The sequence below is a fragment of the Equus asinus genome, chromosome 13 (genome assembly GCF_041296235.1).
Source record: "Equus asinus isolate D_3611 breed Donkey chromosome 13, EquAss-T2T_v2, whole genome shotgun sequence".
Classification (NCBI taxonomy): Eukaryota; Metazoa; Chordata; class Mammalia; order Perissodactyla; family Equidae; genus Equus; species Equus asinus.
Genome location: NC_091802.1, coordinates 60,227,334 through 60,250,947, shown reverse-complemented (window position 1 = coordinate 60,250,947; position 23,614 = coordinate 60,227,334). Strand labels below are relative to the sequence as shown.

Below are 23,614 nucleotides of genomic sequence, written 5' to 3'. Positions count from 1 at the left end.
AACCCCAGACTCTCATATGTACTTGCCACTTGAGGTCTCCGCTCAGACGTCTGCCTGGCCACAGAAGGTCCAAACGGACCCGGTCCTCTCCCACCTCGATCCACTGACAGCCTCTCTGTTAGCAGCAACTCTGTCTTCTTGGTGGTTCGGGTGTAAACCTCAGAGCCACCGACCCCTTCTGATCCCTCATGCCCTACTGGGAAATATACCCAAGCTCCAGCAGTGTCTCGCCACCCTGATCTCAGCCCACCCACTCTCACTCCTATGACCCTGACGGCCACCCAAAGGTCTCCCTGCTCTGCCCTTCCTCTGCATGGCCTGGGCTCAACACACGACCAGGGTGGTCCCTCAGGACGCAGCCAGTTCACGTTGTTCCTCGTCACTGGCAGTGGGTCCCCATGGCACCCTGAGTCTTGACCGCAGTGGGCATGCTCCCAAGAGGCCTTTAGGCCAGTTGTTCCGGACGTCTGCGCTCAGTCTCCCTCCCAGCCGTTGATGCTGCAGCCTCACCTGCTCTGTCCTGTCTTCATTCCAGAACATCACCTGGTGTGCGCCCTGTGCTTACTGCTTTGTTTCGCTTATTGCTGCTGTGTCCGCCCTGCCAGGAAGTAAGCTCCACATGACAAACAGACGACAGCCTTCACTTCACCTTTCAGGACGCAGTCTCCCTGTGGCGACGCATCCGACCCCAGGCAGAAAGAAACTCCCCCATGTGCCAGGAAGGCATCTGCTAAGTTGACCAGGCTGCCGGTAGTGCCCTTTCAGCCCTGCCCCTTGGTGGGAGATGCTGCCATGTCACGATGAGGAATGTCAGATGCCTCCCCATTTCCGTCCAGAAGAGCCCAAGTGCCCCTGTGACCGGTCAGCCCACAAGGAGAGCCTGGGACTCCGAATCTGCCTTCCCTCCCTCATGACGTTCCCAGTGCGTGTGTACATAAACGAATCCCAGCAGACGCGCTGCCCACTCAGGACGCTGGACTTGGAGACGGCAGCAGGTCACCGAGGAAGGCACCGCCTGAGGTTCCCGTGCACCTGTTTTAGTGGCTCATTTCCACCAGCACGTCCTGCCTAGAGCTGCACAGGGCTGCCCGCCTGTTCTCCTGCCGAGCAGGGCCAGGAGGCCAGGGCCCGCGCCGAGAAGTTGGGAAAGATTTATGAGCACCAACAGCTCGCCGTGGCTGTTGGCGTAGGAGAAATCTTCCAAGTTCCATTCCGTTTATAAAAGAATCTGTGGGGAAAAACTGAATTAATGGGCACAGGGTTTCCTTCTGGGGTGATGAGAATGTTCTGGAAGTAGAGGTGGCATGTGCACAACATTGTGACTGTACTAAATGCCACTGAATTGGACACTTTAAAATGGTTAATTTCATGTTATGTAAATTTTACCTCAATAACAAAAAAAAAAAAAAGAAAAAGACAGAAAAAAGAGAAAAGAGAGAAGCAGCTCCCTGCTCCAGTTTTGTCTCCTTGACCAAACGGTCACCTTGGAAGCAGGACCCCCGGGCCTGGATGGAGCCAATTCCAGGACACATTCCCACTGGCTACTCTGTGCCAGACACGATGCTCCAGCTCAGCCAGGACTCAGAGAGGGGCCCTGGGACCAGAGGCATAGAGCCGACAGGGAGGTGAGAGGCGGCCTGGGTCCGAGGGCAATATTCACGATGGAGAGACAGATGCTGTGCTGGGAGCGGCCCAGACCAGGCCAGGCATGGCAGGGGTGACGCCAGGAGAGCCGGGCCTGCGTGTCCCGCCCAACAGAAGTTCTTCTGATTGAGAAACGATTCAGGAGAAGAGCAAGCACAGAGGGGTGATGCCAGGGAGGGCATGCTTTCTGACTGCTTCCGAAACAGGCCCACTTGCCAAGCCCCCATTTCTAGGAAGAGGATGACATCTCGGAAGTTCCTCTGCTGTCCGATCCCCATTTTTAGATTTTTAGTTTTGATGTCTTTGGTAAAGTCCTTGTTAAGCAGGAGCTAAAGTTAAAAATGGAGAGCACAATTTCTGTGTTTGGCCCCTTTGCCATTAATTTTAGTCACCTCTTCCTCTGAATTTAACCTTTTGCAGTGAAAAACCCAAAGCAACCCACTAACGTATTAACAGATCAAACACCCACCCGGTGCCCGTATCTCGGCAGGGGCCCCCGTCCTTTGTCAGCACTTGCTTGTATTCACCTGACTACCCCAAGTCGGTCACAGTCAGTCATTCAGGAGCCAGTTCAGAAACCCCTGAGTGACCCTGCTGGGGCTCCCAGGTGCCCTGGGACGGAGGCAGAAGCCCTGACAAGGCGACCTGCTGAGGTGATCTGCCGAAGCCAGTGTCCCAGGAACCACTCCCCCTGCTGGCTGGGTTAGGGAGGGAAACAGACCCCTGCCCGTCTGTGAGCCTTCTCTCTGGGGGCCCTTGCATAACAGGGGACAGACGACCTCCTATGGTGAAGAACGGACAATCTCACATAATGGAGAGTGGACGACCTCGAATAACAAGGAATGGATGACTGCAAAGAGGGGGGCATGGGCAATCCTGTACAACAGGGAATAGACAGGGCTCCAATGGAACCTCACTCAAGGCCCCTGAGTCCCAAGTTTAAATGCAGCTGGAGGTCAGTGTGCAATGTGAGAGAAAGATGAAGTTGGACAGACAGAGGCTGAACAGGTCACACAGGATGATATTTATGTCTGTCTATTTATCCAACAGAGGAAAACAGGCCTTGACAAAGCAACCCCTCTAGATCCTCAGGGTAAACAGGTTGGCAGATACAGCAGAGCACACGATGTGGATGCAGCCTATTAATGCAATAAATGGAGATGGGGTCAAGAGGGTGAAGGCTGGGAGTGTCCACATGTGTGAGAACTCACTGAACCAGAGAGCAGGCGAGGGGTTTTTCCAGCAGTGACTCCTGTGGTTGACTCAGCTCAATCTGACGTCCGCTCCCTTTATGCAGTTGCTGAGCTTACTGGGGTAGGAGGCCTCTGGCCAGAGCAGTGATGCTGCCACAGTCCCCACAGAAGAGGGACAGGGCCTTGCTGATGGAGGACAGCCACTTCACACTAAGTAACATGCTCTCTCAGAGTGTGACTGATGGGGCAGCCCGGCGATGAGTCCACGTGACTATCCTCAGAAGGCACCACTGGGCTCCACGGCTAAGCTGATGGTTCGCGTCTGCATCCTGAGACACACAGACTGTCTGGGATTGCCTGGTGAGCCAAAGCTGCTCTAGGACTGGGACCTCCAAGTGTTTGCACCTGTCATCCCATTTGCAGGCTATGTGACAAGACCCCTTGGCAGGGCTGGGATGGATTCTGCCTTCACCCCACTTGTCAGGGGTGGGCAAGGCCCCAAGGCATGGTGTGAGAGCTCCCACTTCTGCTTGTTCCATGTCTTAGCTCAGGCTGCCATAACAGAACATCATAGACTGGGCAGCTCAAACAAGAGGCTGGAAGTCTGAGATGACAGTGTCAGCACGGTCAGGTTTTGGTCAGGGCTCTTTTCCCGGCGTGCACATGGCTGCCTTCTTGCTGTGTCCTCACACAGCTGGGGGGGGAGGTGCTCTGATGTTTCTCCTTATGAAGGCACTGATCCCATCATAGGGGCCCCACCCTCATGACCTAATCTTACCCTAATCACCTCCCAAAGGCCCCACCTCCTAGTACCATCACAGTGGGGGGTTAGGGCTTCAACATGAATTTTGGGGGCCACAAACATTCAGTCCATAACATTCCTCTATTTGAGGACAATGATTTTCTCTGTTTGATCAGCTAAAACAATTACACACATGTACCTGTGCACCACCCCCCGACCCTGGGCCTGCAGAATTCTCTCTGCTAAAAGGCTGAAGGAGGAACATTTCTGGGATGTACTTTAGTTTTGGAGAGAGGCAAGGCCTACAGAGGGCTGTGTGAGCCAGCAGGGTGGGGCTGAGACAGGGCCCTCCCGGGGAATGCAGTCTGCAGGCGGCTGGGCTGGGAGCAGCTAGGATCTGGCCCTGGGCAAACCTACACTCTCTCAGAGCCCCTGGGTCAGTTGAGTCCTGGGTTTTCTGCAATGGCTCCAACTTTAAGAAACATTCTTTGTAAAACTAGAAGCAATTTGCTTTGTATGGACTCTATAAAGGTTTTAAAAAAATAAGCAAATTCACAAATCAGAAAGCATCATGGTCAGACCACATGCCCTGGACTGTGGTCTGTGCACAGGAGACGGCTAGTGGGCCGTGGCCTTCACGGGAGGAGTGGAGTGGAGTGCGAGCCGGGTTGGTGCCTGGCTGCCTCTGATCCACCTGAGAGCAATGTTCCCAACCTTTCCTGGTGACAGAGCTCTGACAATCTGAGACTGGAAGTTCTCTCCTGGAAGCGGACATGTGCGGAGTCCCACCCGGCTGCGGAGGCTCGCAGACCCGAGTCTGTGGACCACTGCTGGGGTGGCGCTGGAGCAGAGAGCACACGGCCTGCATTTTCAGATGTCCTTCACAGCCCCCTTCACACTCCGTGTCAGCCCCACGGGGCATTCAGGAGCAGTGTAATTAACCAGCGAGCCTCTGATGAAATCGAGGCCCAGGTGACATCTGGAACATGGCACTCACACTGCGGTGCCACACTCTAGGGTCACGGGGACAAGCTAGAGAGGGTACGGGGTGGGGCACACAAAGACTCGAGGGGTCTGAGACCCATGATGATAGTGAGTGCAGAGCTGCAGCTGCTCCAAACTGGGGGTGAGAGAACAGACTTGTTTCGGATTGTTCTAGAAGGCCAACCCTGGCCTCCGAGTGAGGGGCAGGGCAGCTTCCTTGCTGCACTTTCTTCATGGTGGATTCAACAAAGTGCTTCAGAGCCAGTAGGAGCCCACCCAGGATCAGGGCCCACTCTAACGACCTCATTTTAACTTAATCACCTCTTTTAAAGCCTCTCCCTCAAACAGTCACCTTTAGTGCTGTGGGTTAGGACTCCAACCGTGAATTTGCAGGGGACACCACTCAGCTTCACCGGGCCTTAGCATCTCCGCCTGCACCAGTGGCTCTGGCAGGTGTGTCCACTTGACCATCGAGTATTCTCATGGTGGAGGGGACATGAGCACATGAGCTATAAGTCTTTTGTTTAAACTCTAGACTCTCTGATGCTGACCGAGTCCAGGCTTAGCCTGAAGCTTAGTTCCGAGCACGTGGTGAAGCCAGCATGCCTAGAAAGGTGTCTGGGTGCTGCAGACATCTGGGTTTTCCCAAGTCTGCGTACCACGGCAGGGACTGGGGCAGAACACACGAGCACCCTGCTGGCCTACTTTTCTGTGACAAGGGCCCCAGGCCACAGCTTTAATGACCTTCAGGACCCACAGCTCTCAGGTCTGGTGAGACCCCGACAGTGAGAGGTGTGTTCTCTGACCCCATCACCCCAGGAAGCACAGCACAGAGGGACGGCTCTGGACACAGAGGTCCCACTGCCAAGAAAGCCACTTCCCCTCCTTAATGCCGGTAGCCAGATCTGAAAAACAGGCACCTGCAGTCCTGTCCTGGGGAGAATGTGAGGGCCAGAGCAGGTAATGATGGGACAGCCAGGAGCCCCAGAGTCAGCTGCACACGACGCTTCTCTGCAGGGCTCACTGACTCTCAGCCAGCCTGCAGGGCATGGCCCCTTGTGGCTCAGGGACGCTGGCCAGCCTGGAGGGTAGGTGTGTACCTGTGAGGACTCAGGGACCCTGACCAGGCTGCAGGGCATGTCCCCTTGTGGCTCAGGGACCCTGGCCAGCCTGGAGGGTGCATCCCCTCAGGACTCAGGGACCTCAGCCAGACCGCAGGGCTTGTCCTTCCACCACCCTATCTTCAGCTGAGGACCTGAGGCTCAGATTGGTTTGGTAACTTTCACAAAAGCAAACAAGAAGAAAGGGTGAGGTAGAGCCAGGACCCCAAACCAGGCCCACCCTGCATTACAGGCTAGTTCTTTCCATGGTGCCACCCTGTCTCTGATGGCCACCTGTGAAAACACAGTTATTTGACAACTCAATTGTTTTCTCTCTTCAATGAACAATGTCGTCACAACTGTCCTCTAAGACGAACATAGCAGCTGGCGAATGTCCTGGCCCTCTGGCCGCCTGTCCAGCTCTCTCCTAGGGCCCTTCCTGAGTGCGGGCAGGTAGGGCCAGGACCCCAGGCCGTGGTGCAGCCCTGTCCCAGGGAAGCCACCTCATTCCGAGAGGAAGGCACTCTGCCCCTCGAGAAGGCAGCTGCCCAGGATCATCGGATGCCTCGCCTGGGGTGGGGGGCACAGCCCAAGACGGAGCCACCAAGTGAGTGCCACGGGGCCTTCATGCTGCCGGGAAAGGAGGGGTGTCAACACGCACTGTCAGAGCAGCTCTTCAGGAGGTCTGGGTTGAACACGAAACCCCAAAGAGTAACGTGGTTTCAGACCCTTCAAGTCTCCTTCCTGAACTGTATTTGACTGTCGGCAGGAGCCGCTTCATCTAAGGCAGCGAGGCTCCGGTCCGTGGAAGACAATCTCTCAGATTGACGCGAAGATTGTTGGGATGAAAACAGGGGTCTGCTCCACACCCCCCCACACTTCGGAAGTGCCTCCTGCTCCTGCCCGGCCTCCCTCCCATCTCCACAGCCTGAGGCCCCGGCCAGAGAGGAGCACGGCCACTGGCCTTCTCCCCGGACACGTTGCTGACCAAGCCCTGTGTCTCGACTTCCAGACGCGGTTGGAGGAGAGATGATCGGATTCATCACGAGTTGGTAAAAGGTGACAGAAAAGGTGACATTCTCTTCCCAGACGTGATGAACAGAAGGAACAAGATGGATGGCTGTGACTTAAGCAAACTCGTAAGACAGAGGCATCGTAAACCCTGAACGAGAGCGAAGATTCCCAAGCTCTGCACTCCCGCATGCACGGTGCTGCCCTCTGCAGAGCGCTCTCTCCCAGAGTGCCCGCGCTATGCAGGCAGCCCTGCGGCCTCGCCCGGACTGCTTTCTGGGCCTTGCCCAGCGGGGCCCTCCTGAGGACAGCCTGGTTCTCTGGTTTGTCAGGGGTAGGCAAGCTGCTCTGGGCTCCCCGTGAAGGACCCCTGCCGTCCTCCCTGCCCAAGCTGACACTTCCAGGACACTGTGAACACGTTCTCTGTCTTCCCTGCGTCTGTCTGATGGAGGCCGGCGGGTGTGGCTGATGAGCACTGGCTGGGTCCGGGTTTGTGAAAGCCAGGGCCTCACCCCAGCCAGGCAGACTATAACAGCCGGCACATGAGATCACAGTCCATCTATGTGTGACGGCCGGCTTCAGTGCCGGGGTGTGGGGGCAGTGGGCGCTCCCCTAGGACGCAGAGATTCCTAATCTCTGCCCAACTTTATCCTGGACAGAGGCCCTGGACACGTGTCCTGATCTGAAACCTGGCCAAAGAGGGAGTTTCTTCCTTAAAAGATAGATACATGGACAGGGATGCTTATAAGATAAGAAACTGGAATGTGTGAGGCAAAGACCGAACAGCATCCCAGGCCCCGCAGGAGACAGTAGAAATGGAGAAACACACTGTTTTAGAGTCTTGGGTCTCTGATGTCCACAATCAGCCCTCCAGGCTCAGTAGCCAGTCCAGACTGACCTCTGAGGACCTGCCATGTGCAACTGACCCCTAAGGACTGGCCATCTGGAGCTGACCTCTGAGGACCCATCAGCCCAACCTGAAACAGCCCCTTGGGAGCTACGGTTCTGGAACTCTGAGGAGGAGGGGCCGGGCCGGCCCCCCCCCACCGCCCCTCCGGCACATGTGAGAACCACAGCCCTGTGGAATGGCATTCCCCACTCTCTCCTCCTTGGGTGCAGACGCAGAGCCTCCCTCTGGGGCCCTTGAACACCTCTTGGACATCTGGCAGGCTCGGAGACTTGGGGCTGGCAACAGAAAACCGGGTTCAAGAAACCTTGCTCCTCAGGAGCAAATGATTTCACCTAAATTTCTGTTTCTTACCTGGAAAATGGGCCAAGAACATGCAGCAGCTACTCTCAGGACAGAAGAGATGGGGTGGGGGAAAGCGTTCCCTATCATGCCAGGGTGGTGCTGGGCGTGTGCCTCCTGGAAGCCACCCTGCCAGAGGAGGGAGCAGGTTGTTTCCAGCAGCCAAGGCACATGTCCTGGGCGGGCCCTGCACCAGTCGGAGGGGAGCTGCCTCCTCCTGCACTGAAAGGGCTTCCCTTCCGCCAGGTCCTGCCATTTCAGATTCTAGACCTGCCCGTGATCTCTAGAGGAAGAGAAGCACCTGGGAAGGGTCAGAGCACCCCATCAGCAACCTCCCCCACCCCGCCCCGCTCATGGGAGCACAGGCAGGCCTGGGCAGCTCAGGAGATGCCCACGCACACCTGCAGATGCCACCGCTCCTGTGGGCACTGCCCCGCTTGCTTCCCGGCTGCTCCCAGTTAATGACTGCTAATATCTAACCAAAGGCCAGAGGTCTGCATCAGGTTCACACACACCAATGCTGGACGATCGCTTCATCGCTCTCTGGGGCTGCCGAGTTGTGGGAGAACCCTGGCTCTGTCCTGTCCTGGGCTCTGTCACCAGGGTAGGAAGCAGCTTGCTGGGGGCCCCACCGTGGTCCCACAGCACTGACTCCTGTGACCAACCAACTGGCGGAAAATGACGGAACAGTCCCCGTCCGGCCTCCTGCCTCCCCCAGGCCCAACCACGAGAGGTGTCCCTGGCTCTTCTTTAGATTTTCTGAGAAAGTGACCCTGCCATTTCTCTGAGAAGCCTGAGTGGCTCTTTCTGAAAGAAATCCTCCTGGTAGCTGCCACTACCGCCACCTGCTGGGTGGAAGCCCACTTGCTGCTCTGTTTGGTTTTCCTCTCTGGAGCTTGAGGGTGAAGATAAAGTCAATCTCGAGGTTTTTTTCCTAACCGTTTTTCCTTAATTTTGAACTTTTTACTAGAGGAGTTCTTCACAAAATTCTAAAATATGAGTCCACAGGTCTGCGGGAACCTCTGTGTCCAGCCTGCTGGGACCCTGTCGGCTGTGTGCCTCCTGCAGAGAACGCCGTCAGCTCCAGCGAAGAGCTGCCAAAGGCAGACAGGCCGGCAGGTTCGCCAAGAGGCCGGTCACACTTTATTCACGGATTCTGCAAATCCAAGGTCAAGAACGATATTTGCTGCCTGGATTCGTAAGGCTCCAGCTCTTCGCAATTCACCTCACTTGTGAGAGTAGAGAAAAGGGACTCATTTGTTAATTACGTACTTGATGTTTGCTGACCCAACGTCACGGCTGTAGACCCGAGGGCAGCGCGTGTCGGTGTTTTGGTAACGGTCAAATTTATATACGGGTTTTTCAGATGGAAATAGATGCTGCAAGAGACTTTGCATTAAATTCTGAAATAGATTCTTTTTCGAAAGTTTAGGGGGGAAAACAAATCTGGATCTGGAGCGACTTCTCTGTTCTACGGAAACTGAAACGCCCTCCTGGTGAGTCCCGCCTGCAGAGCCGGGCTGTCCTATCGGAATAGGAATCTGTGAGGTGGCGGCAGCGAAGCTTCATCGCAATAGATTTCAGGCTGGATTACTTTCCCTCCTAGGCTAAGGGAAGGTGGCTGGGAGAGGGAAGAGGACATTGGGATCTTCGTGAATGCAGGAAGAGCCCAAGATGGGGCAACGCAGAAGAGGAGGCAAGAGGCAGGTGGCCAGGCTTGAGCCCCTGCCTTCAGAACCAGGAGGCCCAGGAGGTGCAACCACAAGGCCCTGGACCGGAGGGAGGTTCCTCTCTCTGGCTTTCTAAGGATTTCTTCCCAGAGCCTCACATAGCTACCTAATTCATCCAATAAAATTTGAGTGCTTGCTGGCTGAGGTTCTTTCAAATCGAGGGGACTGCGTGGGTGGAGCAAGTAAGCAAAACCGGAGCTCCAACCCCTGCCAGCCCAAAGAACACACAGGTGAGAGTGAGAGCCACTGAGCTGGGGGGCAAGGGGAGGCGCCCTGGCCTGGGTGGTCACAGACAAGGGAGAAGGCACTCACCTCCCTGCTTACTGTGGTCAAGATAGATCGAGACCCTTCGGGCCAGACCTGCGAGGAAACAGGGTTGTGGGTTTGATGCAAGGGTAAGCAGGCCAGCCAGAGCAAAAGTAACCCACTCAAACAAACCAAAAAGGGTTAGAAAAGCGCCCAAGGAGCAATGGGGAAGGGTGCAGACAGAGCGGCCCAGGCTGCAGCACGCTTCAGTCAGAGAAGGGCCAACCTCACGAGGTGGCCTGCTGAGCTCGGCAAGATGCACCCGACAAATGTGGAAACTCCATTATCAGGGTTTTTTGACTAAAACACGTCTCTAGATGGGAAACCAGAAGGTGCTGTGGTTCACTGTGAAACCTGACCACGACGGCGTCAGGGCTTCCAAGCACCTGGGCGCTCGCGGACACGGGTGCGAAGGCCACTGGCCGGGCGAGGGAGGCCTCCGAGCGGCAGGAGGCGTGGCAGCTCTGGGAGGTCAGTGGGCAGAAAGGCACATGGTTAGTGAGGTCAAACTGGCAGGCGCTGGGCTGGCGGTGACACCGGGAGGAAGAGCAGAGGGGCAGTGGGGAGCAGAGGGAGATGGCGCCTGTATCAAGGGTGCTCAGAAATGAGGCTCAGCTCTGCACTCACAAGCGGCCCCAGTGGTTAGCGAGGAGGCTCTGCAAGGGGCACTCGAGTCCAGGCGTCTCTGTCCACGCCTGTGGCTGGAGGACGGGTGGTCCCACCACTGACTCTACTTTAGAACACGATATACTCAGCTCTAGAGTGTCCCCAGGCCAACTGTGCACATGTGTGCACATGCGTGTGCATGTACATATGTGGGCCAGAGGTCCTTTAAAACGTTGACGCAGAGACCCTGCATATATTCTACAAGACTTCCAAAGAGTGGGCTGGAGCTCCTGCAAGGAACAGTGTCTTCCCTTTAGTCACAAGCCACACAATCCAGTCTCTTCAAACGAGCTGCCAAGAGAGGGACTTGGCGAGCACATTCCGAGCTGAGAGAGCTTAGAACGAAAGACGTGACAGGCAGCAGCTTTCAGCCACTTCGGTAAGGGCTCTCTTCCATCACCCAGTTCAGCTAAGTCCTCTGGGTCTGCTGACAAGGCACCCTCCCCGCCACCCGCCCTACACGCCGGCATTCACAGAAGACAAGTCTTCCCCACGCACATCATAGCTGAAGGACACGGGGGGCCAGGCTTCACGGGGTGCACGGCTGTGCAGGATCCCTTCCAGTCACAGATTCTTGGAGGAGCTGATGACAGCCGGGGCCCTTGCCAGAAAAATGCACCTCTTCCCACACACAGACAGCTGGCAGCTGCCTGAGGGCCTCGTGGGCTAGGCAGAGAACCGCGTGTGCACAGCAGAAAGCCTCAAGAGCCGGGAGGTAATTTGGAGCAGGGAGTAGGGGCGACTGCCTCTGCCTGAGAAGGTCCCCGGAGACCATGGCCGGAACTCCATAGGGTACTGCCTTGTGCTGCAGGGGGTGCCCCAGATGCCAAGAAGCAATGAGTATGGAAGCTTCTCTTGGTGTTTTCCACTCCTTTTCTCCCTCGGGTCACAGCCCAGACTCTGTGATTATCACATCAGAGGCCAGAACCGTTCCTGGGATGGGCGAAGAGAGAGAAATCGGGTGCTGAGAGGCAGAAGGCAGCTAGAAGTTGGCACAGGGGCTGAGAGTCTACAGACCTGCCCCTTGTTACTGAGATCCTGAAATGGAAGTTACAATCGGGGGGCATCTCCGGCCCTGCTGGGGCCTGTGGTCCCCGCACGGCAGAGGGAAGCTGTGGAGGCTGGGGGTGTGGGCCGGTGAGGCAGTCAGAGTGCAGGGCTCCTTCCGGGGGAACGCCGGTACTCGGGGCTGCGCCTCCGGGGCCCTGCGGCACACAAGCCCATCCTGTCCTGAGCCTTTAGACCCGCTGGTCTCCTGGGCTCCCCATCCCTTCTATCCTTCCATCCTCCCAGAAAGAACAAGGAAATCACATCTTCCTTTTCGCTAAGCCCACTGAGGCCTGGCTGAATGGCAGAGGCCATGGCCACACACACTCTGGCCGAGCACCTGGGAGAGTGCAGAGTTCCCACCCAAAGCCCCTCGCCCAGACCTGCAGATTAAGACCCAGACGGGTGACCCTCACCGGCTGTTCCCAGCCCCTCACCAACAATGCCTCTCCTGCAAGGTTTCTGAAAACCTGGGTCCAGCAGGAAGGGGGCGGGGCAAACGCAGGTCTACCCTGGTGGGACCTGCTCTCCAGTCAGGGCTGCAGTGGACACCTGGGCCAGGAGTGGCTCTCCACACACCAGGTGACATCCGCGGACCTCTAAGGGCTGGAGACGAGTGCAAGGAGCCCGGAGACCCAAAGTGTGGTTCCGCGGTGCTGGCGGTCCGGTTGTGCAGCTTCCCTTCTCCCAGCTGGTGCCTGCGCTCAGTCTCCTCGACAGCCTCTCTCACCATAACTGAGGCAAGGGGAGAGGCGTTTCGGGTAAGACGCACACGCACGCGTCATTTGTGGGAGAACGTGAGGCAGGCGGTCGTGGGATGAATAACCAAAACAACCGGTGCATCTCTGGGGCCGTCAGTGGCTCTCGACGCTCCCACCCGGGCCTGGCCATGGCCCAACTGCTCTCCAGCAGCCCCTGCTTCCCCGCACAGGCATCTCCGAGGGCCGCCTTGCATGCAGGGCCTGGAGGAACGCCCGGGGCGGCGCGTCCTCTGCTGAGACAGCAGCAGGAGGCTCAGGACTGAGAACCTCGTTGTCTGCGTCCTGAGGAGACGGTCAAGTCAGACAGCATGTGTCCTGCAGTGACGCCCAAGAGCATGGGTGCCCCGAGTGCCATGGGGAGGCCACCACGACCACCTGCTCCCAGCATGGATGCTGGCCCCCAGCAGAGCCACCAGTGAGGGACCGAGGGAGTGGGGGCCGGGGGGTGGGGGCTGAGTGTAGGGGGCTAAAGAGGTGGGGGTTGGGTGTATGGGGCTGAGAGGGCGGAGCTGAGTGTGGGGGGCTGAGTGTGGGGGGCTAAAGAGGTGGGAGCTGGGGGTATGGGGCTGAGAGGGTGGGGCTGAGTGTGGAGGGCTAAAGAGGTGGGAGCTGGGTGTGTGGGGCTGAAAGGGTAGGGCTGAGTGTGGGGGGTTGAGGGGGTGAGGGGACTGAGTGTGGGGGGGCTAAAGAGGTGGAAGCTGGGTGTGTGGGGCTGAGAGGGTGGGGCTGAGTGTGGACGGGTTGAGGGGGTGGGGGCTGAGAGGGTGGGGAGCTGAGTGTGTGGGGGTTGAGTTTGGGGGCGATTGAGGGGGTGGCGGCTAAGTGGGTGTGGGGCTGCGGGACTGGGGGCCGAGGAGCTGGGGGTTGGGGCAGGGCGGAGGTGTCTCTGCGGGGCAGAGAACAGGCTTTTCCTCCAACATGGGAAAAGCAGGACACTGACTGCAGCCATGTCACCCACGTCAGCACAAGGCCTGCCGAGAGGGGCCTGGGCCACCTGAAAGTGGCTGCGTTGGGGTTAGGAGGGGTGGATATAGATGACTATTCTATCCTGAAAAAAATTCTAAAACATGGCTTCCTTTTTTAAAACAACATAGAAGGAGCTGTCCACCCCGGGGCAGTCCACGCTAGCAGCTGAGCTATCCGTCCCACGTGAAGTCGCTGGGGAATCTGAGTCTCCCCAGGACAGGTGCCTGGATGGAGGGGGAAGGAAGGAGCCACACAGACACCTGGTTGTGAGGATAAGGCTATGCAATGACAGGGCACAGATGAGGCCCGGTGGGAAGCGGACAAAATGCAGAAATCCCAGGCTGGTGGAGGAGGAGCAGAGAGGGGAAGTGCTTTTACTGTCAACGTAGCAGCAAGTAGCTTTGGGATCACGCTACAGGAAGACAAGGACTGTAGCTGCGGGTGGCTCTGGAAGTGCAGACCCTATGGCCTGTGCAAATGCTGCTGGAACATGGCACGCCCCTGAGCTGAAAGTGCGGCCCCGCAGGGACTGGCAGGTGGTGCTGGAGATTTCTCCCTGCTGTGGAGCAGCGGCTAAGCCCCCTGACAGGCGGCATGCACAGCTGTGCCCTGCCAGCGCTGCAGCCACACCAACACAGCCCGAGAGCGCCTTCCATCAGCCCAGGGCAGGCCAGAGCAGGCGGGCCCATGTGGCCTCCAGTGCCCAGATGCAGAGACACAATTGAACACACCATGCACTCATCACCGAAAGGGAGTTAATTTGGGCATAAGGAGCACAGAATATAGGTCCCCCAGGCCCCACCGGAGGCAACGCTTCTCCCAGCCACACCCATCTCAAGTGAGGCTGAAGGCTGGGGCCGGGGCACCCATGGTGACCGGCTCAGGCAGTTTGGCGCTCTGCTACACTGCCGCCCAGAAGAGCTGTGTCTCCTGAGGTGGAATCTGTGGTGACTGGGGAAGCCAGCTGGTTTAGAGTTCGGGGAATCTGAAGTGAACACGGCAGCTCTGGAACCTCCTTTTGTCTCTGGGGAGGACCCACCTCGGGTTGTTGGCAGCATGTCCGAGAGCCCCTGCCAAGCGGTCACCATTTCTGGATTCTTCTCCAAATCAGCGAAGTTCTTCCAGACTCTGATGGCACCATCATCTTGGGAAGAGAAGAGAAGGAGGGTAAAACCTGGGCCTGGTTGTTCTGGGCATGTGGTGGGAAGCCCCTCCTGGCGCAGGTGCAGCAAAGATGACACCACTTAGCCCCATGCTTGGCAGCCCAAGTCATGAGGGACGGAGTTCTCTGGAGGCCTGTTGCCTCCACTGTGCCCTCAGAGTCACATCTGGGCCACTGGGGAGGGCTGCTGGCAAAGGCAGAATGAGGGACCAGTTCTTCCTCTGACCTTGGGCCTCAGGACCCTCCTTCAATGCCACTTCCCCGATTCTTCCCACCGTGAATCATCTCATGCCATGCCAAGAAGAAAAACCAGTCTAAACCAGTCTCACGAGGGGACAAAGGCCTCGGGGCCTTCTGTACTCTCTTCCCACTTCCTGCCTGCGCTCTGCTCCACACGCAGAGAAGCCTGTGGTCTCCAGACCAGGGAACAGTGGGCCATTCCTCCCTGACTATGGAGGCTCAGCACGGGGCAGGTGGGCAGCGAGATGAGCCTGAGTGGTGCCCACCATGTGTCCTTCCTTCCTCCCGTGTGGCATGCACTGGGACCCCACTCTCTGGCCTCACTAGCCCCTCATACAGTCCCCTGAGGCAACCTCAAGCCGCCAGCTGCTTCCAGCCCCTCTGCCACCCGCCCTCTCGGAAGCCCACCTCACCTGGCTCTGCTGCGGGAGGGGCAGGCCATTTGGGGAACACGGCCAGACGAGCTTGCTGAGCCAAGTCCCGCCCCCAACCTCCATGACTCCCCCCGCTCTGGAATTTGAGCCCCTGTGCTGCTTTCCCACTGGGACCCCACCCAGGAAGGACCTTCGCTCCCTCGCCTGTGCTGCCGTGCCCAGGGTCACCCTCTTCTCCTCCTCTTTGGTGCTCAGAGATGCTCACTCTGACCTGTCCTAAACCTCTGCTGAACCCTCCTGGCCGCCTGCATCACCTCTCCGGATCTCTGTCCTGTCCTTCAACTGACACCGACAGCAGAGGAGGACGGCTTTGACAGTGGCTTGACTTTATTTGTCCCTGAGGTGGCCCTGCTTGGGGGACCTCTCCCCATGGACACGCCCTTCACAGTGGGGCCCAGGAACACTTTGAAAGAAGAGAAAGGTCATGTGTCAATGCAATCAGCTTGACTACCTCAATGGCTCAGAAGCCTAGAACAGGACAGACCAGGACAAGGCAGGACAGGGCAGTACTGGGATAACGTGGGAAGTGAGGCCAATGTCTTCTGTCTCCCTCTCACCTCGTGCCCCCTTCCCCCTGCCCATCTCCCTCATCACGTCTGTTGTCTCTGAAGGGAGCACAGTTAGACAGACAGCAACGTCTCATCACGAAGAAACCGTGGAATCATATTTTTAAAACGCTAAAGGAAAATGACTGTTACCCGAGGGTGGCTTACTTGGAAAGCTACCGTTCAAGAGTGAGGGTGAAATGACGACATTTCAGACCAAAAAAGAAGCGTGAGCTCCACTCCTCCTACTGAGCCATCGCTGAGAGATCTAAGGCCGTCCTCCAGGAAGAGGGAGCCTGACCTGAAGAGGAAGGGGCGCAGCCACCACTGACGGCCTCCAACCCCTGCACGTGTCACTCTGGGGCCTGCCTCCCTCATCCTCTGGTGTCCCCTGAGACAGAGAAGGAGACATGGTCCCCAGGACACTGACTGACGATGGTCCTCTGCCCTCCCCCGTGCTTTGTGGGTGAAGCCCTTTCCCTCAGAAGCCTCCTAGCTCCTTGATGCTGGTGGCCTTCACTTATGAGCAGGCCCCTTTGCCAGAAGACATGGTCAGAGTGAAAGGAAGCTTTGTACAAACATGCGCTGGGCTCTCGCATCTGTCCCCTGCCACCACTGCCTCTGGCTTCAGGCCCCCGGCCATGCCGACCCCACTCACCTGTAGCTGTGAGCAGAAGCGAGCAGTCCTGGCCGTTCAGATACTCCATGGCGGTGACCCTTGTGTACCGAGGGTTTCCGTTGTGGAAATAATCCAGCTTCTCCCCTTTCTCCCAGTCCCAAAAACTTAAGGGAATAAGAGGAATAAAGCTCACAACCATGTGAATGTTCCTAATGTCACTGAACTGCACACTTAAAAATGGTTAAGATGGTAAGTTTCATGTTCTGTATACTTTAGCACAATAAAAGAGAGAAATAAGAAAACGAGGTAAGAACTACATCGACTTTATAAGCTAGAAAAAGAACCACCCCGTCCTCCCCCATTAAGCGAGTACTTTCTCCATGACGTGGGGCGTACTAGCTAAACATTAACTCGTCTTAATGCTTTCCCGTCACACACTTGCTTCTGCAGAGGCAGCAAGAGCAAGCCTGTCACATGTGTCTCTGTCACAATGTGGTCTCAATGAGCCCACGCATGCTCTGCCTTTCACGCTACGCGGGAACGGCGTAGTCTTAATATCAGAAGCTCCTGTCATGCCCCATGTGTCACCGCCCTGTCCTCAGCCCATGGCCAGGGCTCTGGACTGCCTTCAGCAACAGGCAAGAGTGCAGTACCAGGGGAGGGGTGCGGCCACATGAGGCGAGGGCGGAGGGACGTTCCTGGAGCCCCTTCCACCTGCAACAGCCCAAAGGGCCTCTGGGGTGAGTACTGTGCCCGAAGGTGAAGAAGCTGTCCTGTCTACACTGTGGGGAGGAAGGCTGACTGTTAACTGGCTGAGATGCAAATCCTGACAAGCGCCACACGTACCAGATGCTGTCTTTGTCAGCTACGGCCACACATGGTGTAAAGGGGTGAAACTTGACCACGGAGGGGACGCCAGGGTTCCTGTTCAGAAATATCTGGTCATCCAGTCTCGTGATACCTGCCAAAGGAACACACGACGATGGGTCTTAATTTACAATAAATATTGATGATGACATGTTCTACCAAGGCGGACACCTATACCTCGTGTTCGAGAGCCTGGAGAGGAAATGGAAAGAAAGCAGAGATCAGAGGGGGGGCCCTGGCTCCCTGGCCGCAAGGCCCTGCCTTTGCGTGGACTCCCCACAGCTCCCGGCGCCAGCTGGGCGCTCTGCAAGTTTTCAGTCAATGAGTGTGAACTCGTACATTGTGACAGCACATCAGCACTATTCAGATTAGTGCAATCTGGTTATGATTTTACGAGGAAAGCGCTGAATATTTCAGAAGAAAGCTCCGTAAGGCTGTGACTTGTAACTCAGACCCCAAGTTGAAACATGGGTACAGCCATCACTGTCTGCAATCCAGTCGCAGTTCGGGCGGGTCCTTCGGTCTAGAAAGGTGATAACGACACAGTCACAGATAATGACACTGAAGGGCAGATAATCACAGACTGCACAGGGGAGGTCAGGGGGAGTGCAGGGTTATTCACCAGGCCCCCAAGTACCAGCACCAGGAAATAAACCCCTCAGGGCTCCGAAAGAATCTGGTTTAGGAGAAGAGAGGCTGAGGACGCAAAGACGTCATGATGGGTTCAGACACTGCTGGTGACTAATACAGGGCTGATTCACAGCAGCCAGGTGTATGAGTCCCTTCCTTGCACAGCCGCGGAGGGTGAGAGTGAGCACCCTCCCCAATGCTCTTGGCCAGGCCCCGGGGAACCCAGGAGAGCGTTCAGAGATTGCAAACTCCTCCTTGGCCACAAACGCGTGAGGCAGAGAAAAGCTTCCACTCATCACTGTGTCGGGGGCCGAGCAGGGTGGGGTGCTCATCACTGATAATTTCAGTCCTCCAGCTCCGCCCCTTGTTAAAAATAGCAAACCCTGAAAACCCCTTGATGATAAGGATGAGGTTAAACCAACAGGCCAACAGGCCCCAGAGGCTTCAACTGTGGTGGCAGCACTGTGTTCCCCTAGAGGCCTTCACTCGTGGTTACAGGTGTCTTTGGAGGAAACCAAGATAGCAGGCATCACTTCCACCATTAAGATAAAGGGAACACCCAGATTCTTAAGTCAGAGAATGTGTTCTGCATATATGCAAATATGGGTGCATGCTGGTGGCTGAGGTCCTGACTCATGGGCTGGGTGGCTGCAGGGGGTCAGGGACTAAGAAAACTGACATTCACTTCCCCAGCTCCTGTCTCCTGGCCCATGCTTACTCGTCTGGTAACTGCTCAGCCTACAGGCATACTTGCCCCCTTCTCATTGTTACATCTTTCCCAGCACACAGCTGACTCTCAAAAAATAAAACTTCACACTGCATCCAGATTCTGAGCATGGCAGGTAGCTTGCAGAGGGTGTGGTTCATTAATGTTCTGTTTCTCTCATTGCTAAATCCATTTACACTGATTTTCCACTGTGCAATCTCATTTGCTAACGTTCCCAGCAGTTCAGTAGCTCTTCTAAGGTGCTTTTGACAAGCAGATCTCGCTCTTTTTTTTCCATAAGGACCAGAAAAGAGAACCCCTGACTCTGGTTTACAAAGATATTCTTTTGTTTTTGTCTACAAAATCCAGTTGTTTCTTGAATGCCCTGGGCTAATTTCGCTTCCTGCTCAATGCTGACCGGAAAGGAAAGCCCAGAGTCTGGCCTTCAGCGTCCGGTCCAGTTTCCCTTCAGAAGTCTCCCCATGGAGGGCGGACTTGGCTGCCAGGCCTCTCATGGGTACAGGGAAACCAACTTGTCCTGCTGTCCCCGTCTCTCCTCCTGCAGAGAGCTTCAGAGCGCCGCCCGCCCTGGCTGCACTTGTTTGAGTGGGAACGGCTGGGGCAGCAGACGCTGAATCCCAAACGCTGGAGGGCTTTAAATCTAGCTCCCGACAGCTCCCTCGTGGAGGCACAAAGAGTTATAAACAACCAAGATGACTTTTCAGCCGAAGTGACTATGTGCATTAATGAAACATGACCCCAGGGCACTTTACAGGGAGGGCTCTGAACGCAAGTGAGGCTGTGCGTGGAAGTGCTTCAGAAATGTCACTGGCTTCTGGAAGTAAACAGTCATCTGTGGCGCTCAGTGGGGCAAAGGAGTGTGCCGGGCCTTGGCAGGCTTACTCAGGATGAGACCCCGATGCCCCTGCTGTTTTCAGGTGGGCCCTTCTGCTTCGGTGGGAAGGACAGTCTCATGGGTCCTCACCCCCAACTTTAAAAAGTAACCTGTAATCATCTTTGGAATTTTACAGGACAGAGAGGCAAGGTCAAAACAGCAAACCAACAGAATAGTTAAGAGCCTGATTATCCACTCCGTGTGGGCACCCGGGCAGTGTCAGGTCCACTGCCCACAGCTGGCTCTGTGATTAAGGCAGCACTGGCCGCTCAGTCACAGACGTGAGACCATCCCACTTTGCACACTCAAAATGTGGGATTGGGTCAACTCCCAGGGGCGGGAGCCGGGTCTTCATGGTGGACCCACCCTCCTAGAGAGGGAGAGGAGAGACCGTTTGGTGTTGCTGAGGCGAGGCTGTCTGGTGCTCTCGTCCCTGTCCTGACCACACGACAGAGGCCCACGCTGCCCTCTCCCCTCCCTGTCTCAGCACCTGGGGGACACACCTTGTGCCCTAGACTGCTCATCGCCACTTTGCCCAGGGTGAGGCTGAGGGGCACGCAAAACGGGGAACTTTTGGCATCTATTGGCAAATTTGGTAAAAGGTTTGGTGAAAGTGTGACTGAAATACAGCTGTGGGTGACAGAGAAAGCGATTATTTCGAGGCCAGCTGGGGGCCAGCTGAACACAACCAGGGCCTTGTATTTTGTCTTCTGTCCCCAGGGGAAGGGCACAGGGCCCACTCTATCGTGGACTTCCAGGGCCTGCAGAGGGCTTGCTCCTTCCTCTCTGGAAATGTCAGAATGCTGAAGCTATGCTTGTGTGAGAGGCCACCAGGCAGCCAGCCAGCCAGACGGGAGCTTCCCCTGGGCAATAATCCCAGAGGGCTTCCGAATCTCCCCTGAGAGCAAAGACGCAGAGGCCTGGGCGACTCCTGCCCCTAGACCAGGCCTTCCCTGAGGCGGGTGGGCTCCCACAGGTCAGGCAGGCGCTCCCCAGGCCCTGGTCTCCACACCCCCCACACCGGCTCCCCCTCCTCTGATGACCTTGAGGAAAGACTGTATCCACACCAGCCTCCATCTCCTCATCTGCGCAGGGAGGGACACTGTTCAGTCCCTGGGTGTGGGCGGCGGTGGGGAGCGGCCTGGTCACAGAGGGCTTGCAGAGGTCCCCCTCGATCATGATGAGTCGCGGGGACAGCTGTGGATGCCGCTTACCCTTCTGGATGACCTGCTGCGCCTGCTTTCTGACGCGGGTGTTGCGTAGAAATCGCCATTCCCGCTCCTTGCGGATTTGACTCTCCAGGTCATGCTCTTCTGGGATCTTCAACAATAAAAAACACCAAATTAAGTTCAGCAACTAAAAAATAATTATTCTCCAGATAAAAAGGCTCCTCTTCCCCAAATGTTGAAGAATCTGGGTGCTCTGGTCTGGCCAGAGTGCCTAACGCCCCACTGACAAGTACAGAACAGAGCACTGGTGACTGAGTTCCCACAGCACACCCCCCCCACCCCGAACCCCGGCCCGGCCAGGCTTTCCAGGGAGCACCTGGCTGCTCTCCCTCTGCTGGCCCCTGGGGGTTGGCAGCTGTGAGAACCGAGACCCAGAGGAGGGTTGGCTGGCCCTACTTGAGGCTGATGCAGAGCAGACTTAGGAAACAGCTCAGACCTCTCAGGGCCATGTGCTGTCCTGCTCTTCAGAGCCCGACCGTGGAAGCTGAAGGCTGCCACTGAGTTCTGGCGAGGAGCAAGAGGGTGGCTGCTTTCAAAGCAGACGAGGTGCTTTTGAGAGGCGAGGTTCAGGGATAAGGACCCAGGCATGTTTTCTGCAGGAGAGGACAGACGGCCGGTGCTGTGCCCGACACCGGGCTGAGCCGACACTTCACAGATTTAAAACGTAAAACTAGAAAAAGATGGGGCGTGTTCAGAGACTCCTGCACTTTTTCTTTCTCTGATGCCAAAGAGCACTGGGGCATCTAGTTAGAGGACAAACGAGCTCATGAGAAGTGACAGAGGTGAACAAGCAGAGCAGGGCTGCCCTGTGGCTGTGCGAGCGGCAGGCTGGGCCCGAGAGGGTGCTGGGTCCTTCTTGGGAGCTGCTGCCTGGCACTCCACGGGGCTGGAGAGTTAGGAAAGAGCTGAGCTGCAAATCTGGTTAGCTTCAAACCATCTCCTGGGAACTCTGCTGCCCTTCCTGATCAGCCACAGCCTCAGAGAGACCGAACCTATCTCCCCTGGAAATATGTGGATGCTAGAATGTCAGGTGACGTCCCCTTTCTCTATTCCTTCAGCAAGGTCTTTCTTGCTTCCTGGCTTGTGTGTGTGCACGTGGGTTGGGCTACATACGGGTGTGCAAAGCCAATGTCTAGGAGAGGTCTACACTTAGCAAATAATAAACTAGGATTTGAGTCTACTTTATTCAGATGTATAAAATTCAGACGTATAATCACTTGTTTGTGTAATAAAGATGTATTTCCTTAATCATACTTGTCATCAAGTAAATTTGGCTGACTCTGATTCCTTACTTGAAACTCAGAGCTGTAAAGTCTGAAAATACAAAAGAAGTGAACTAAACTAGAAAAAACCCTACTTCTTCTTGGTTGAGAGTTGAGACAGTGCAGCTTGCTGTAAGCTGCCGTCTCTCAGCCAGAGACCACCGCTCAGGGAGAGAGGGACCCTACGCAGTCTTTTAAGCGTTGTTTTCTCCGCTAGAGAAGCACGGGGATGAAGAACATGCACGTGGTCACCGGCACGTGCCGAGAGGAGGGAATTTCCACACGGAGAGGAGTTTAGGTCACCTTTTAGGCGGTTATTATGTGAAAATGGTCACAGAACATTTCTGTGTCTCTTCCTTGAACGTTTTATGTTATCTTTGACTACAAAACAAAAACAAACAACCGCAAACGTCACTCCTGGTGCCTACTCGTGGGGGACCTGGAGGTCCCTGTTTTCCAGCTTTTTATCACTATGCAACTTTTTTTTTTATAAATCACAAAACCCACACCCGCTAAAACAACAAGGACATCCAAACAACAGCCAACAAGAAGAAATGGTGTCCAGTCCTTCCACAGAACAGTCAGTGGTTTAGAAATAACCTCACAGTGGTAGATGGGTCAGACTGTGGTTTTTAACAGTTGGTTTCATTTTATGACAATCCAGAGCTGATTAGAAGAGAAACCATACACGGCCAGGAACGCAGAGCAGTAAGAAAAGGAAACCCCGGGTAAGAGATGCAGAGCACGTGCAGGACTGATGCTGCGCTTCAGTGCGACTCTGCGTTCTGGGGGAGAAAGTGACAGGAAGAGGTCTGAAAAGCTCCGAGGGGGAGGGACAGGACTGGCACTGAGTTCTTGGACCACACTTGCCGTGGCCCGGGGCCTGAGCACCCGCGCCTGCCAGTGAAGAGTCGGAAGGTGGGGGCAGACTTGCGAGGCTCCAAAGGAAACAGGCAATGACTGTGAGGACGGGGGAAGAGTGTGTGGCGGGGCAGGGCATACAGGCAGCCCTGATGGTGGAAGCAGCTTGGGCATCTCAGACGGACCACAGGACCTGTACCTCACAGCCAGGGGCTGTCACTTCTCCTGTGCCAAGTCCTAAGAAGCAGAGCATGGCACTCCCAGGGGAGCAGCACCTTGCGCACCCACTGAACCTTCCTTACAGGTCCGCTGTGCTCACAAAAGGACTTTCAGAACTGAACTGGAGCATGGCTCTGGACCGGGACTATCCGCTAAGAACCACTGGGATGAACACAAGCAGTAATACAGGGCAGCAGGTCCAGCGTGAGAGGCGGAGCTGATGGTGGGCGGACGGAGAGAGACAAGGAGTAGGAAGAGAGAGAAGAGAGGATGCTGTGAAGCACCAGCAGGCATCGGACCACTGGGATGTGACAACTGCCACTCAGGATGGAGGGACCAAAAGGAGCCACTCGATAGGTCATTTCCCATTCAGCTGTCGTCTTCGTCATCCATTCCGCTGTCTCCTCCTCTCCACCTATTTCTCTGAAGCTGAATAACAGCTTCTGAGTAAACAAAAGCCCAGACCCAGCTTCTGCTGTGCTTTCCTCTACACAGAGCTAGAGGGATGTGGGCGTGGGGGGGAGTGTTACATGACGAGGATCATGA

General features: G+C 56.0%; 1 protein-coding gene across 7 annotated transcripts in view; it reads right to left on the bottom strand.

The window, feature by feature from the left end:
• Positions 1 to 23,614, bottom strand: part of RPTOR (regulatory associated protein of MTOR complex 1) — a 397,196-nt gene that overhangs the window by 9,766 nt on the left and 363,816 nt on the right. For 3 of the 7 annotated variants that reach the window (XM_044746113.2, XM_044746116.2, XM_044746115.2), the window contains 5 exons: positions 20,712 to 20,817; positions 17,246 to 17,360; positions 16,439 to 16,563; positions 14,439 to 14,543; positions 9,966 to 10,013 (listed from right to left, as the gene is read on the bottom strand). In XM_044746113.2, the coding sequence (XP_044602048.2) occupies positions 9,966 to 10,013; positions 14,439 to 14,543; positions 16,439 to 16,563; positions 17,246 to 17,360; positions 20,712 to 20,817 (499 nt within the window). Of the gene's footprint in view, positions 1 to 7,812; positions 8,053 to 9,965; positions 10,014 to 11,418; positions 11,559 to 14,438; positions 14,544 to 16,438; positions 16,564 to 17,245; positions 17,361 to 20,711; positions 20,818 to 23,614 lie in introns of those variants that run through there. The other 4 variants (XM_044746114.2, XM_070483826.1, XM_070483827.1 and 1 more) reach the window with 3 other exon arrangements.